General features: G+C 38.6%; 1 protein-coding gene across 2 annotated transcripts in view; it reads left to right on the top strand.

Moving 5' to 3' along the window:
• The window catches only part of LOC134527584 (calcium-binding protein E63-1), a 136,080-nt gene that overhangs the window by 29,321 nt on the left and 91,598 nt on the right, over nucleotides 1-15,161 (top strand). Inside the window, exon 1 of one of the 2 annotated variants that reach the window (XM_063360399.1) lies at nucleotides 14,241-14,399. The exons of the other annotated variant lie outside the window; for it this stretch is intronic. Within the exon in view, the coding sequence (XP_063216469.1) occupies nucleotides 14,376-14,399 (24 nt within the window). The 5' untranslated portion in view covers nucleotides 14,241-14,375. Of the gene's footprint in view, nucleotides 1-14,240; nucleotides 14,400-15,161 lie in introns of those variants that run through there. 2 annotated transcript variants of the gene reach the window in all.

The raw sequence follows: 15,161 nt of genomic DNA, 5'->3' as shown, positions 1-15,161 counted from the left end.
CGTGACATATTTCTGAATGATAGATGTTATAGTTTACTTTTTTAAGACGCATGAATGAGGTTAGGCTACGAGAAAAGCCCAATTGAATTCAAATGGGGGCAATGCATCACCATCGCCATTCAACTTGAAAGATAAAGCCTGATAAAGGCACGTGGCCTCGAGCCTTTGACAGCCTCACAGGAGCCGTGACCAGCTCAAGAAGGTCACGTGACTGCTCGCTGCGGGGGCGGCTGCCCGCCGCGATAAGGGGAGAGATTCATGGCCCGCGCGGGCCTAACGCGGTGGTGGGGGTAACTGCCCCCTGACACGCCACTTAGTCGTTGGCGACCGGCGGTCACACCTGCGCCGCAGGACAAACAACCTCGCAGACACGAAATGACAAGCTGTGAAAATATAGGTACCCAAACTGTTAAAAAATTTCACCTTATACATACGAGGAGCGCTAGTTACAAAATATCCAGTGATTTTCGTTAATTTATCGTCATCTTCATAAATTTACTGGTGCAAATATCACGTACGTAATTAGAAAATTAACCCCCTTAGTATGTATAGAATACCCATAAATAAATGCTCCAGTTATAATACTTAATAGTATCAACTGTAAGCGTTATAGAGTGTTGGTTCAAGGTCACAATTAAAGAGTAACTCAAACAGTTTAAGATAGGTGCATGCTCGAGTATTGCTTTGTTTTCTCGCTTGCAGCGTGAAATAATGGCTCTTCCCTCAATTAGTAGAGGGTGAACCTGTAAACTGTATTTGCCAACAGGATAGAGCCCCTCCCCATTGGAATCTCTTCGTACGAGAGTGGTTGAACATCGAAGTCCCAGACTGTTGGATTGGTCGTAATGGTCGAGACGACAGATATTTTTTCGCTGGCCTCCACATTCACCTGACATAATGCCATGCGATTTATTTTTTCTTTGGGGCTTTATAAAATATCGTGTCTACGTTTCGCCGCTACCTATTGAGTTGCCAGAGTTGGGACACAGAATTGAAGAGGCTATTGCTTCCATTATTCCGGTCGTGTTAACCAAAGTGTGGGAAGAATTGGGCTTTGGTTAGGATGTGCGTCATATGACTAAATGTGCAAATATTGAACATTTGTAATAAAAACTAGGTTATTTTACCTTAAATTTGATGGATAATTTGTTGTAAGTAGTCTAAATCAAACTGTTATAATATACCATTGAAAGTGGGACTTGTGTATGGACACTATGTATAAGAAAAAACACTTGAAAAATCATGCAAAAAAACTTATTTCTACCACACGTGCGATAACCCTGCTTATATCGAAAAACATTAATTGGAATTTTATGTACGGCGTAGTTTCTACGAAGATCAAGCTATCTGGAAGTATGAATAACTATTCATTTTTTTTAGGCACACTCTTCTTTGAAAAGTCCGTAGGTACATTTACTGTTATTTCTAACAGCGCAAACACACCATCATTTTGCGGTACATTTCACTGCTGGTATAATCTCCACATTAATATGTAGCCCTACTCGTACTGAGAAATGGTTAAGCGGTTATTGTGAGGCATAGGTATTTTTCGCGGAAAACATCTGACCAATCATTCGACTGCTTATACCTTTAACAAAGGTTTCCTCATTGTAATTGATGCCATCTACAAAATAAGCTATTGCCTTATTTTGTCAGGACATTTCAGGGTGCGTTTGCTCACGCACAGAATGGCTGTGATTCGTGTGCTAAAGAAACTCGACCAATCAGGATGCACAGGCAATGATACAGAGTTTTAACATACAACTGATTACGAAAACTTTTCGCGAAAAATACATGTCCATATTCATTAGTGGGAATGAAACAATTTGTGGTTTGATTTTTCTTTATTATTACACAGTCTTGTGCAGTTTTCGCGGATATCGTCTCTTCCTTAGCTTCTGAATTATGAGTAGAGACAGGAAAAATGCGCGGATTCAGTGACTTCTTGGATAGACTCCACAGATATCAGTACACTCAGACAAATTTCCATGACTGATTGGCTGCTGACTGGTTAGGAGTTCTAAAGTAATAGCCTGTGATTTGATATTTCTTCTCCTGAAGCTTTCTCATTGGCCCAAAATCCTCTGGTAAATTATTAGCCAATAGCAGATGAAGCTCAAACGTAAAAATATTTGCATTTTAGTTCAGCACGAAATGAATCCGCAATTTATTCCGGTCTCTAATTAATAGACGTCTAAAGTAAGCTGCCTATCGTTAAATGAATTTTTTTAATGATTTATTTTGGTTGACAGCCATCCATACGACCTGTGAGCCAGTCACAGAGGCAACACAAATGAACACACGAATACTTCTGGTGTCTATCCACTGGTTGTCGCTTGTGAAATACGATTTCCAGAGCTTTGTATGAAATACATGGGTACACTGAAAAAAAATGTTCTGTAATTTTTACAAAAGATTCGTTTTGAAATCAATTACCAGGAAATAGTTTGTAACACTACAAAAATAATATTGTAAATTGGTACAACACATGGCTATGGTTATTTTTTGATATATGAAATTTTTTTTTCGAGCTGACACTGAATATTTCTTACAAAAAATATCCCATAGTTTTATATTTTAATTGATGTTTCATTCAAGCATAATGTTTTTTAATCATGGAAATTAAAATCGAATATTCAAAAATGTAACTTTATTTCGTTTTATTGTGCTTATTAATGTGCGCAGCTAATTTTGGAGAGCAATTTAGGGAACGGTCTACAAATACCTTTAACTATTTAAGGTACTGAGACAACACAAAGAATAAATACCCGGGTAATAATTGGAACCCAGAAAAACGGCGAACAATATTTTGTAGTGCTACAGGTTTGTTCATATAAATGTACATATTTACTAATATGTGTAATTTTGCTTGAATATTATTGTACCACATTTACAAAAAAAAAAAATAAAGTGTAGAGACACACGTATATATCGAAAACCTTTCCATAACAATATAGCATTTTCTTACTATTAGGGTTGGTAATATAATGTGTAAAGAGGCGTGGCTTCTTCCACGCGAATCATGGACGTCAAATACACCGCGTTCTCATTGTCCCAGTTGAGTGCGGAAAAGAACTTCTTACCACCAAAGATAACGACAAGGGGCCTGTATATTTCTCGCGAAAAGATTTGTAGACCAGCTGTGCGTGTCTATTTCGTGATTGGTGTAGTTTCTCTCAGTTAAGTTACGTGTATGCTATCGGCAAACGAAACGCATCCATTATAAGCGGAATCAAATGCATCCTGAATGGCTTGGCCAAATCAGACAATGACGTCACTTGCAGAAAAACGCCAATCACAAAGAAGAAACGGCTGGCATGACCATACATTAGTTCTGTTTTATAAGTGACCAGACTTTTATCTTGTAAAAACCATATTCTTGTGTTGTCTGAGTACCTCTATTCGTTAAAGTTATTTGTAAACCGTTCCTTGAACATCTCTAAAGTATTAACTGCTCACATTAATAAGCATAATAAAACAAAATAAAGTCCACTTATTAAATATTAGATTATCTTTTGCATGGTTTGAAAAATTATGCTTGACTGAAACATTAATTAAAATATAAAATTATACGTCAATTTTCATAAGAAACACTGAGTATTATTTCGAAAAACGTACTTCATATAGCCTATGGAAAAATGACCATAACCATATGTTGTACAAAGTTACAATATCTTTCTTGTAGTATTATAAACTATTTCTTGGCAACTGATTTACAAAGGAATCTTTTGTAAAAGTACAGAAATGTTTTCCGGCGTGGTATAATCGTGAAGCAACAGGAAGGTGGCGCAACGCGGTGTCCTTCCTCAACATATCACTTTATCTAACAGCGAGGGACACTCGCCCACGCTGTTTCATTAGTTCTGGCGTTCCTGGCTGCTCGCTTTGGCAACTTAGTGCCGACCTTGCTCTACGTCGCAGTAACTCGCACTGGTCTCTTCTTCCCCCATTCCCCGCTCTTTCTCTCTTTCTCCCCCTCCTTTAACAGCATCTTGTCAGAGGCCTATCCCAAGTACCATTTGCACCAATGCGTAGAGATCAGAAAATGGCGCGGATTTATTTCACTGCTGGCTAGAATTCAAACATGTGACCTGCTTTTACGATTAGCCCACTGTTATGTGAAATAGACTGAGCCAATTAGAAATAATTATCAAAAGAAAAATCCAATCACAGGCCACTCAAGCTAGAAATCTCTCAAGCGAGCAATTAATGCCTAATTGTGCATAAAACTGAAAAATCTATCAGTAGTATACGAATGTATGTCCGGCGGCAGGCTTCCAGGCTGTGGAGCGTGTGGAGTGCACGCTCGAAAAAATGTCACGTTCCGGAGGCCATATTGGATGAGCGTAACGGGACACAGTGTAACGGGACAAGTATTACATTGACCTTTGACCCTCAAAATTTGCCAAAATTGGGCAAAAATTGCCCAAAATTCCTCAAAAATCGTCAAAATTTCCATTTTTGTGAAAAAAAATTCCGCCAAAAAATCTCAAATAATTCCACAATCCAAAAATTAGGATTTCGAAAATCCTCAAAAGTCGTTTTGCCCTAGAAAGAACCCAAATTCCTAAAAGAGGCTTAAGCATCCTTGTCTACAGCCTCCGATAAGCCTCTGACGTCATCTAGGATTATGACCGACATCTTGGATGAGTGTAACGGGACATAACGTAACGGGACATAACGTAACGGGACAAGTAGATCACGGCAGCCATCTTGGATCCGCCATCTTGGATCCGCTATATTGGATGACGTCATTTTGTTTTCTCGAACTTTCCACCATTTTGTTTTCCGCCATTTTGAATTATGACGTCACCGTTGCAATTTCCGTTACGCCCGCCATCTTTAACTTTTTTATTTATTATCAGATTTTAATGATAAAAATTTTAAAAATTATAAAAAAATTAAATTAATAAAATTTTAATATATTTTTTTTAAAAAACGTACTTTTTGGACACGGAGCTCGGAGTCCTCGGTTCGAACCCGGTGAGGGCAAAAAAAATTAAAAATGGCGACAGGCTCCTTCCCCCGCGGTGGATGCTGGCAGACTGACTTACCCCCACCACTTTTTACCATGTACATATAACATCATCTAGTATGACATCATGACCGCCATCTTGTCTTCGATGTTGGAAGCCATCATCATTGTATCGGCGGCTAGAGTGCGCTGACGCCATGTTAGTTTGATTCTTACCCGCTAGAGTGCAGTAATCATTTATTATTACTGTGACACCCGCCATTTTGAAATTCGGCCGCCATCTTGAAATCATGTAATAATGTAGCTAGAAAAGTGGGAAAAGTTCCAAAATTCATTAAATAAATCACTCATTAATTTACATATTGATTCGACCGATTCCTGTCCTCGGTTCGATACTTGATCGATGCAATAATGTTTAATTTTATGTAAAAAATAATAATTTCAATAAACCATGTTCAACATTCTTAAAGAGACTCTAAATCCTCTACTACCATCATCCTATCAGACATAAAGACCACCATATTGGAAATTCGTAATTATAATGCTAGAGATTCGGGAAAAAGTTAAAAATTCATTAACTAATTTGTAATCTATATACTGATTGATTGGATCGACTTAGGTCCTTTGTTCGATCACTGACCGATAAAAAAAAAAAAACTATAATATTTTAAAAAGAACCACTAAAGTGACAGGTTTGAGAAAATAAAAAACACCACAAGTTCTATTAAAAAAAATTTATTACATAAATTCAATACACTACTACAAGTACATAAAAAAAAACACTGACAAATTACTAAAGGCTTTTTGGATTCCTCGATTCAAACAGTCTTCTTATTGTACGGACTAAGCCTTTTACATGTCTTTAAATGTCTATCCGATCAGGTCATCACCGCAGCCAGAGACGGACTGAAGTTCATATCACTTATATTATCTCATTAGACGGTACAACACATGAGTCAAATCAATAACCATGTTCATTATATGTCTCGGAGCATTTTTTATAATGACGATGTAAGCTATCGAGACGTGAAATTAGTTTATTGCACTTATTGCACTGAAATTGTATTCTTTGATCATTATTAAAACAACCGCTTCTTTCATGTCTGCGAGCATTTGAGGTGATTGTAAATGATGCTCCACAGTATTTGCACTGATGCGAAGTACGCTCTTCATTAATTGAAGAATCCATTGCTGATGATGAAACTTCAGCTGATGGTGGAACAGCACATATCGGTTCGCAAGAACAGGTAATTACGCGACTTATGCACCAGAAGAAACAAACTAGGCGATCCTTACACCACCGACGTCAGTAACAAACCGAGCGTCCTGCTGTCTAGGACTCGCTTATATACATGCACCGTATGGAATAATACGATAGTCAAATCAATATCAATTTACTAAAATACTAGAGTCAAAACAACATTAAAAAATAGAAGCACCATCAACAAAAAAGGAAGCAAATTTGGACGCACCTACAAAAAAGGAAAAACAAAAGGAAGCACCGACAACGAAAAGGAAGCACCGCCAACGAAAAGGAAGCACATTTGGAAGCACCGACAACGAAAAGGCAGCACCGGCATCGAAATGGAAGCACATTTGGAAGCACCGACAACGAAAAGGCAGCACCGGCATCGAAAAGGAAGCACATTTGGAAGCACCGACAACGAAAAGACAGCACCGGCATCGAAAAGGCAGCACATTTGGAAGCACCCACAACGAAAAGGCAGCACCGACAACGAAAAGGCAGCACCGGCATCGAAAAGGAAGCACATTTGGAAGCACCGACAAAGAAAAGGCAGCACCGACAACGAAAAAGAAGCACATTTGGAAGCACTGACAACGAAAAGGTAGCACCGACAACGAAAAGGAAGCACATTTGGAAGCACTGACAATGAAAAGGCAGCACCGACAACGAAAAGGAAGCACATTTGGAAGCACTGACAACGAAAAGGCAGCACCGACAACGAAAAGGAAGCACATTTGGAAGCACTGACAACGAAAAGACAGCACCGACAACGAAAAGGAAGTACATTTGGAAGCACTGACAACGAAAAGGCAGCACCGACAACGAAAAGGAAGCACATTTGGAAGCACTGACAACGAAAAGGCAGCACCGACAACGAAAAGGAAGCACATTTGGAAGCACTGACAACGAAAAGGCAGCACCGACAACGAAAAGGAAGCACATTTGGAAGCACTGACAACGAAAATGCAGCACCGACAACGAAAAGGAAGCACATTTGGAAGCATTGACAACGAAAAGACAGCACCGACAACGAAAAGGAAGCAAATTTGGAAGCACTGACAACGAAAAGGCAGCACAGGCATCGAAAAGGAAGCACATTTGGAAGCACCGACAACGAAAAGGCAGCACCGCCAACGAAAATGCATCTCATTTGGAAGCACCGACATCGAAAAGGAAGCACCATCAACGAAAAGGCCGCACCATCAACGAAAAGGAAGCACATTTGGAAGCACAAGTTACGAGAACTTAGTCTTAGTTAGAAATCTGAATACAAGAAAAAAAAAACATTAAATTTTTATAATTGCAATTATTTCTTTCTTTACATTATACAAATACAAGTAAAACAAGCCATTATTATATGTAGCCAGCTTTCCTCAGTTCTTTGAGTATGAATGATATTTCTTTGATGCACGAATAGTTTCCTGCACAAAGCGAGTCATGTAGAAGTCTTAGCCGGTCAACCAATATGTTTGGATCGTTCCATGAAGTGTAATCAGTCTCTTCTACCACCATCTTCATTGCTTGTTTATTATAAATATTATTTTCTCTGGTGTCTTCCGTTTTAACACCATCCTCAGGGTTACTTTCATCATCTAGCCAGCGATCATCACAAGCTTGATCCGATTTATTTAATATATCACGTTGTTTCCACCGTTTCGGTCTCAGGACACCACCACATTCTTCGATCTTGCCTGCTTTAGTTGCTTCATCACAGTCTATACCTTTGTCAACAGCCGCAGAGTCGCTGTAGCAATCACCGTAGAAGGCATCATCTTCACCCAGATTACCGTAATATTTCGATGTCGATGATGTCGAAGCGTCTTCATCGTCTTCATGCTTCCTTTTTAGGAGTCCATCATTTTTACAAAGTAGGAAAGATCTACTTGAATTCGGCTGGAATGTATTCTCACTTTTTACGTTAAAGATTCTTCCATTGTCTTCATTCTTCCATAAATCATAATCGTCCTTCAATTTAAGTTCTTTGTCGAGATCGGAAGAACCGCGATCATAATCTCTCCCAAGACAAGGAAAATTATTGTCGTAATGCAGATCACTCTTCTTTAGTCTAGTAGAGCCATCGTTGTCCTCTAGCTTGTACACAGGCTTGACGTTACAAGTTCTGTCATGTCTTTTTAAGCTCTCTCTCCGCGTAAACGACTTGCTACATCGAACACAACTTATCATATTACGTAGTGGATTTTTATCACAGTCATTCTTCTCGTGTTGTCTTTTATTCTTTCTCAAGATAAATTCTTTGCTGAAAAACTTACACCTGTGTCCTTTCGTTACAGCAACAGTCACCGAATCAGGATTCATATTAGTTACTGAGACTATGGTCAGATGCAAACTGAATTAATTAAATTAGATACATTACTTAAATAGAAATTTTTTCATATTTCATCTGCAAGAATTAAGTTACATCATACAAAAGAAATTGTTACATGTGGTCTCGATTATTAGCATGTGATGTCGCCACGTGTTGTGTTGAGTCATAATTTATTTAGTTGTTTTATGTGGTATGCGGGAAGCTCACTAACGATCGCAAAACAAGGATGGCTTCGCTAGACATCAAGGAGAAGGAAGTTCGTCTTACATGTTAGTGCTCCACGGATGTCTCATGACTGAGTAATGGTTGCTTAATTTTTATTTCCACCTGGTAAAAAAATTACAAGTGCTGATTTAGTAACAGATATTCTCGAATTAAATGTAACTCTAAATAACACGTCATGACTCATTAGGTAAAAAATCCGTCATGCAGAGAGCGGTTTCTCATAATAGACAGAAACACTTGAAGAAACCACAGGAATAATCAGGAGTTCATGGAGAAATCCATCATAATATTGAAAAAATAATAGGGAGCACACGGAGAAAACCATCTCACGTTTCTTTGTTATCATAAAAATACAGAAAAAATATTTAATAATAAAATAAATTAATAAAAAAATTTAAATTGAAAACAAATTAAATTGAAAGCAGGAAATAATCAGGAGCACACGGAGAAAACCATCATAATATTGACATGGATAATCAGATGCACTCGGAGAAAACCACCACACGTTTTCTTTGATATCATAAAATTACAGGAAAAAATATTTAAAAATAAAAAAAATAAAAAAATAAAAAAAATAAAAAAAATTAAAAAAAAATAAAAAAAATGCATAAACAGTTTCTGCTAGCTTGTAAACTTATCATTGTTAAGCAAAGATAGAGTTATCGCGGGTTTTGGAATGGAACCCGATTTCAAAATTCCCATTTACGAATCTGGTAAATTCGAAGTTAGCATTCCGCTTTCGATGCTTCTCGGCTTCGCGGAGGATTACAAGAAAATATTGATTCAAGCCCGCCAAGAACTTGTGTTAATTCTAGCGACAACGCACCTGAATGCCGTCGTGGGAGCACCCGGAAACGACCCGCAGCCGGTCGCAGTCTCTGGCTGCGGTGATGACCTGATCGGATAGACATTTAAAGACATGTAAAAGGCTTAGTCCGTACAATAAGAAGACTGTTTGAATCGAGGAATCCAAAAAGGCTTTAGTAATTTGTCAGTGTTTTTTTTTATGTACTTGTAGTAGTGTATTGAATTTATGTAATAAATTTTTTTTAATAGAACTTGTGGTGTTTTTTATTTTCTCAAACCTGTCACTTTAGTGGTTCTTTTTAAAATATTATAGTTGTTTTTTTTTATCGGTCAGTGATCGAACCAAGGACCTTAGTCGATCCAATCAATCAGTATATAGATTACAAATTAGTTAATGAATTTTTAACTTTTTCCCGAATCTCTAGCATTATAATTACGAATTTCCAATATGGTGGTCTTTATGTCTGATAGGATGATGGTAGTAGAGGATTTAGAGTCTCTTTAAGAATGTTGAACATGGTTTATTGAAATTATTATTTTTTACATAAAATTAAACATTATTGCATCGATCAAGTATCTAACCGAGGACAGGAATCGGTCGAATCAATATGTAAATTAATGAGTGATTTATTTAATGAATTTTGGAACTTTTCCCACTTTTCTAGCTACATTATTACATGATTTCAAGATGGCGGCCGAATTTCAAAATGGCGGGTGTCACAGTAATAATAAATGATTACTGCACTCTAGCGGGTAAGAATCAAACTAACATGGCGTCAGCGCACTCTAGCCGCCGATACAATGATGATGGCTTCCAACATCGAAGACAAGATGGCGGTCATGATGTCATACTAGATGATGTTATATGTACATGGTAAAAAGTGGTGGGGGCCAGTCTGCCAGCATCCACCACAGGGGGAAGGATCGGTCGCCATTTTTAATTTCTTGACCTCGTCGGGTTCGAAGCGAGGACTCCGAGCTCCGTTTCTAAAAAGTACGTTTTTTAAAAAAAATATATTAAAATTTTATTAATTTAATTTTTTTAATAATTTTTAAAATTTTTATCATTAAAATCTGATAATAAATAAAAAAGTTAAAGATGGCGGGCGTAACGGAAATTGCAACGGTGACGTCATAATTCAAAATGGCGGAAAACAAAATGGTGGAAAGTTCGAGAAAACAAAATGACGTCATCCAATATAGCGGATCCAAGATGGCGGATCCAAGATGGCTGCCGTGATCTACTTGTCCCGTTACATTATGTCCCGTTACGTTATGTCCCGTTACACTCATCCAAGATGTCGGTCATAATCCTAGATGACGTCAGAGGCTTATCGGAGGCTGTAGACAAGGATGCTTAAGCCTCTTTTAGGAATTTGGGTTCTTTCTAGGGCAAAACGACTTTTGAGGATTTTCGAAATCCTAATTTTTGGATTGTGGAATTATTTGAGATTTTTTGGCGGAATTTTTTTTCACAAAAATGGAAATTTTGACGATTTTTGAGGAATTTTGGGCAATTTTTGCCCAATTTTGGCAAATTTTGAGGGTCAAAGGTCAATGTAATACTTGTCCCGTTACACTGTGTTCCGTTACGCTCATCCAATATGGCCTCCGGAACGTGACATTTTTTCGAGCGTGCAGCTCCACACGCTCCACAGCCTGGAAGCCTGCCGCCGGACATACATTCGTATACTACTTCTATCCTATAGGTAATTTAAACTGCGAATGCGATGCGAAGCGTCACGGTTATCTCGCAGATTCATTGGGTGACAAAGTAGACTTAAACAACACATGCATGTGATTCACGTTGACTAGACTAAAGTGCTCTTGACACATGCCTTTGACGACCTGAGCCAGTTATAAACCAGGAAAGAAGTTATAACCAAATCATGTGTAATCCATACTAGTATCAGACCTTGTTATTGACCAATGGACACTCCAAAAAGACTTGATTATATCTAAGTAAGTTTAATCTAGCCTGTAGTTAAATGAAGTCACATCTAGACAAAGACCTCAAAATTGTCACAGATGTAGAATTATTTCAGTGAAATAATTGATGATAATGACACTTCAGATAAATTTTTGGAAACTAATGGTGTTAGACCAAAATATTTTCATGTAAATTTACGACAGCAACAAGCTTTACTGGGATTCTAGAAATTCCAACCATAAAACATCCAAATGCTCAGTGTTCCATCTTAAATACTTGCTCTGTATTATCTACAATAAAATTGATGTTCTGCTCTAACTTTCTAACTTGTATATCAGCCTTGGGAATTACTTTAGACAGTAAGTCGTATTATGTTTACAACGTTTTTTTTTTGTTATGAATCTGCAACCAAAGTTTGTGGGTAGAATTCTGACACATTTTGTATTTACAGTCTGGAATGTTTGAGGTTATAGAATATTTCTTCCCAAGACCACATATTATCCTCAGGGTGAAACCAGGAGATGATCGCCGTTTAAATATACATGTCATGCATTAGACACATAAATTTCACAGTTTATCATTTACTTCAAGGTACTATGTTCTCTCAAGCCGTATAGATCTATTTATTTCCTGTCTTCCTCAAGAGTATACATTAAAGGTTTTCAATGAACTTGTGAGTCTAACGCAAAATTATGGTAGGATTTTTGATTGGTTTAAACGACCTTGGGGAGCATTTAAAAAACTTTTATCCAATTGAAGACGTCGCAAAAAAACACTCACTTGTACGGAGTTTTAATTTCTTAAATAAATCCACTGATTTTAATGTTCCTAGACATATGTTAGACATGCCAAGGCGTAGAAGTCCTGCTACAACATTTGAATTCAATAACCATAAGGAGATAATTACATGCAAAACACTCCTAAAGTCCACCAGAATCTCTACTGCCACGTGGAAACTGTGCGTTCGTGAACAGGTGGCAGTCCGCCCCTCTCTAAATCGCATCATTGCTCGGCGAAGCCTGAACTTGGCACTGAAGTGTGGTGCAAGTCGAAAATAAAGCGCCATCTCACAGTGGCGGCGCGATGTCCGGGAATAGCAGCGCTGAGTGGTGCCAACCACACCGCGTCCTTCCCTCCGCGCCCTTCTCCCCTCTACTGTCCCCGCCAATTATTCATTCGGCTCCCTTTCGCAACCCACGCATACCTGTGGCGTTGGCATCACCATGGAGCGAATAGCGACCCTTACATGAACCGTTCACGATCTTTTGAACACCTCTGAAGTCAGCCTTTAAAGATAGCCATAGCCCGTTACATATCTCTAATACACCACGTCCATCCTTCTGTAACATCCATCCGTTTGTACATCGCTCCTTCCTGTCATCCATCAGTCACGCCCAACCATGTGTGACATCTATAAATAAGTTTGTCCATCCGTCTATCCCATCATCCATTTGCCACATCCATTCATTACATCCATCAATTCCATATATCCAATCAACTATCTATCCGTTTGTCCATCCCTCCATCCTGTCAACCATCCACCATGTCCAGCCATCAAGTCCATCAGTCATCCGTTATGTCTATCAATGATGTCCCTCCATCTATCATGTCATGTTCATCTATTAAATCAAACAGTCATCTGTACACCAATCATGTGAAATGCAGCCAAATGAGATGCTTTTCATTAAACTGTCAAACTTAAATTTTTTCTCATGGAAAAAATAAAACTTTCTAGATATTTAGAAGTGAACTCTCAACTTCTTAGATGGCTTTGCAGTTTTATCCCACCTGGTAAAATACTTTTATCGAAACTGCAAGGTACCTGGTCAGTAGAAATAAATTGAAATTTGCTAACTATTATAATGCACCTGCAAGTAAATGGTCGAATGTATGACAAACACGTGGATATATGACCGACAGAAAAACCAGAAGTCATAAACCTGGCTTAAAGCTGGATTCGCGATGGGTCTTTGCATTTGTTCATCAGTCACATGACATCCATCCAATAATTAGGAATAATTCCCTCTATCTATACGTACTTAATAAAATGTAGTTAGCTCAAATTTTTGATGAGTGAACAGGTGTACCATTACCATTCAATATAATTTTCTCAAAGTGACTGTTTATAAACCCAATTAAGTGTTTTATTTTAGTTATCGCTTCTAAGAATTTAGCTGTGTGGTAGCGGACAGATTAAGGAGTTGGGCAAAACAGTAAAGCTGTAATATGGGAGACAGAGAGAGAAGATATGATCAAGACAGATAGATAGTGGCAAAACTGCAGAATGGTGGGTTGTTCAAATGAGTAAACCTGTGGGAGGAAAGATATTATGTGGGGTTGGTCAAGACATAAAATGCTATTAGAAAGTGTCCAAGACAATAGGGTTGTATTAGGAACATGCTGTGAGAGGGTAGTCGGGACAGCAGGGTTGTAGTAGAATAATGCTGTGTAGGATAGTGGTGTATGGGTAAAGTCGTTGTGAAAATGCTGTGAGAATGTAATCAAAATGTTGGTGAAGATAGCAGGGTGATGAGAGGAGGTGGTGATAACATTGGGTTGTGGTAGGTGAGACAGTGTGAGGATTGTGGTATGGGAGACGATGTAAGGAGGTGGTGTGCACAGTAGTGTGGAGACAGCATGAAGAGTGCAGGGAATGGCAGGGGAGACAGTAGGGTTGTGCTGGGGCCAGGACCGTGGAGGGGGTCGTGCTGGGCATCGGACCCTCAGTGCGAGGTCGTGTTCTCGGCCAACGGGAGACTGGACATTTGTAGAACGGTATCCCTCTGGGAGGCGGCCAGAGGCTTCGCGGCCTGAAAATACTTCTCGGCGCGCACTGAGAGGCTACACAAGGCTCCCGCCGGCCGCCATGAGCATCGTCTGCTCCCAGTCGGTGAGTGACGCGCCATCTTGTTGCGGCCTCGCGCCGTTTCTCTGCACTTCCCACTTAGCTTTTCCAATGGTGGTCAATACAAAACTGCAATTACATAGTGTCACATTTGTATCTTGTGTGGTATTTACACCCGATTGTAACATATTATTAAACCAGTCAAAGTTTTTGGGTCACAATTTTTCTATTGTTTTGTTTACGCACATAATTTTTCGTGTTTTAAATGCAAAAATTAAATATTAAGCAGGTGATTTTAATTTTATATGGTATTTTTGTCTGACAAAATAACATTAATACGATATTATAGGCTGTTCAAAAATACATCTTTCAATATTAGCGGGCCACATATTTTTCCTTTTACGGTGTAGCTTGCACATATAGTTATTCTATGGATAACGGGAATCAATAGGATGGCAGGAAGTGATTTTTTTTTTGTTTGCCGCTGTTGTGAGGACGACTGATTGATGGTGTAACACTGCGCACTATCGACCGTCAGAATAATCGACCTCGCCAAATACTTGAGCATCCACCTCCATCGACTACTCGCCATCAGTGATTGCCACCCACGTGGTACGAAACCTTGACTGTGCGTTCTGCAAGAAAAATGTTGCAACGGGCCACCAGTATTTATTTCAGCGAGAAGCCACATTTTGGTCCTGTTATCTGTCCAACCATTACTTACTGCAAGCTGTGGTTTGTTATTTTTAAAAAATGCAAAATTTTGTATTCTAGTGATTTGTAATTTACGTTATTTCAGTCTTATTC

The sequence above is a fragment of the Bacillus rossius genome, chromosome 1 (genome assembly GCF_032445375.1).
Source record: "Bacillus rossius redtenbacheri isolate Brsri chromosome 1, Brsri_v3, whole genome shotgun sequence".
NCBI classification, from domain to species: Eukaryota; Metazoa; Arthropoda; class Insecta; order Phasmatodea; family Bacillidae; genus Bacillus; species Bacillus rossius.
The sequence above is the reverse complement of the archived record's forward strand: the minus strand, read 5'-3'. Positions and strand labels throughout refer to the sequence as shown.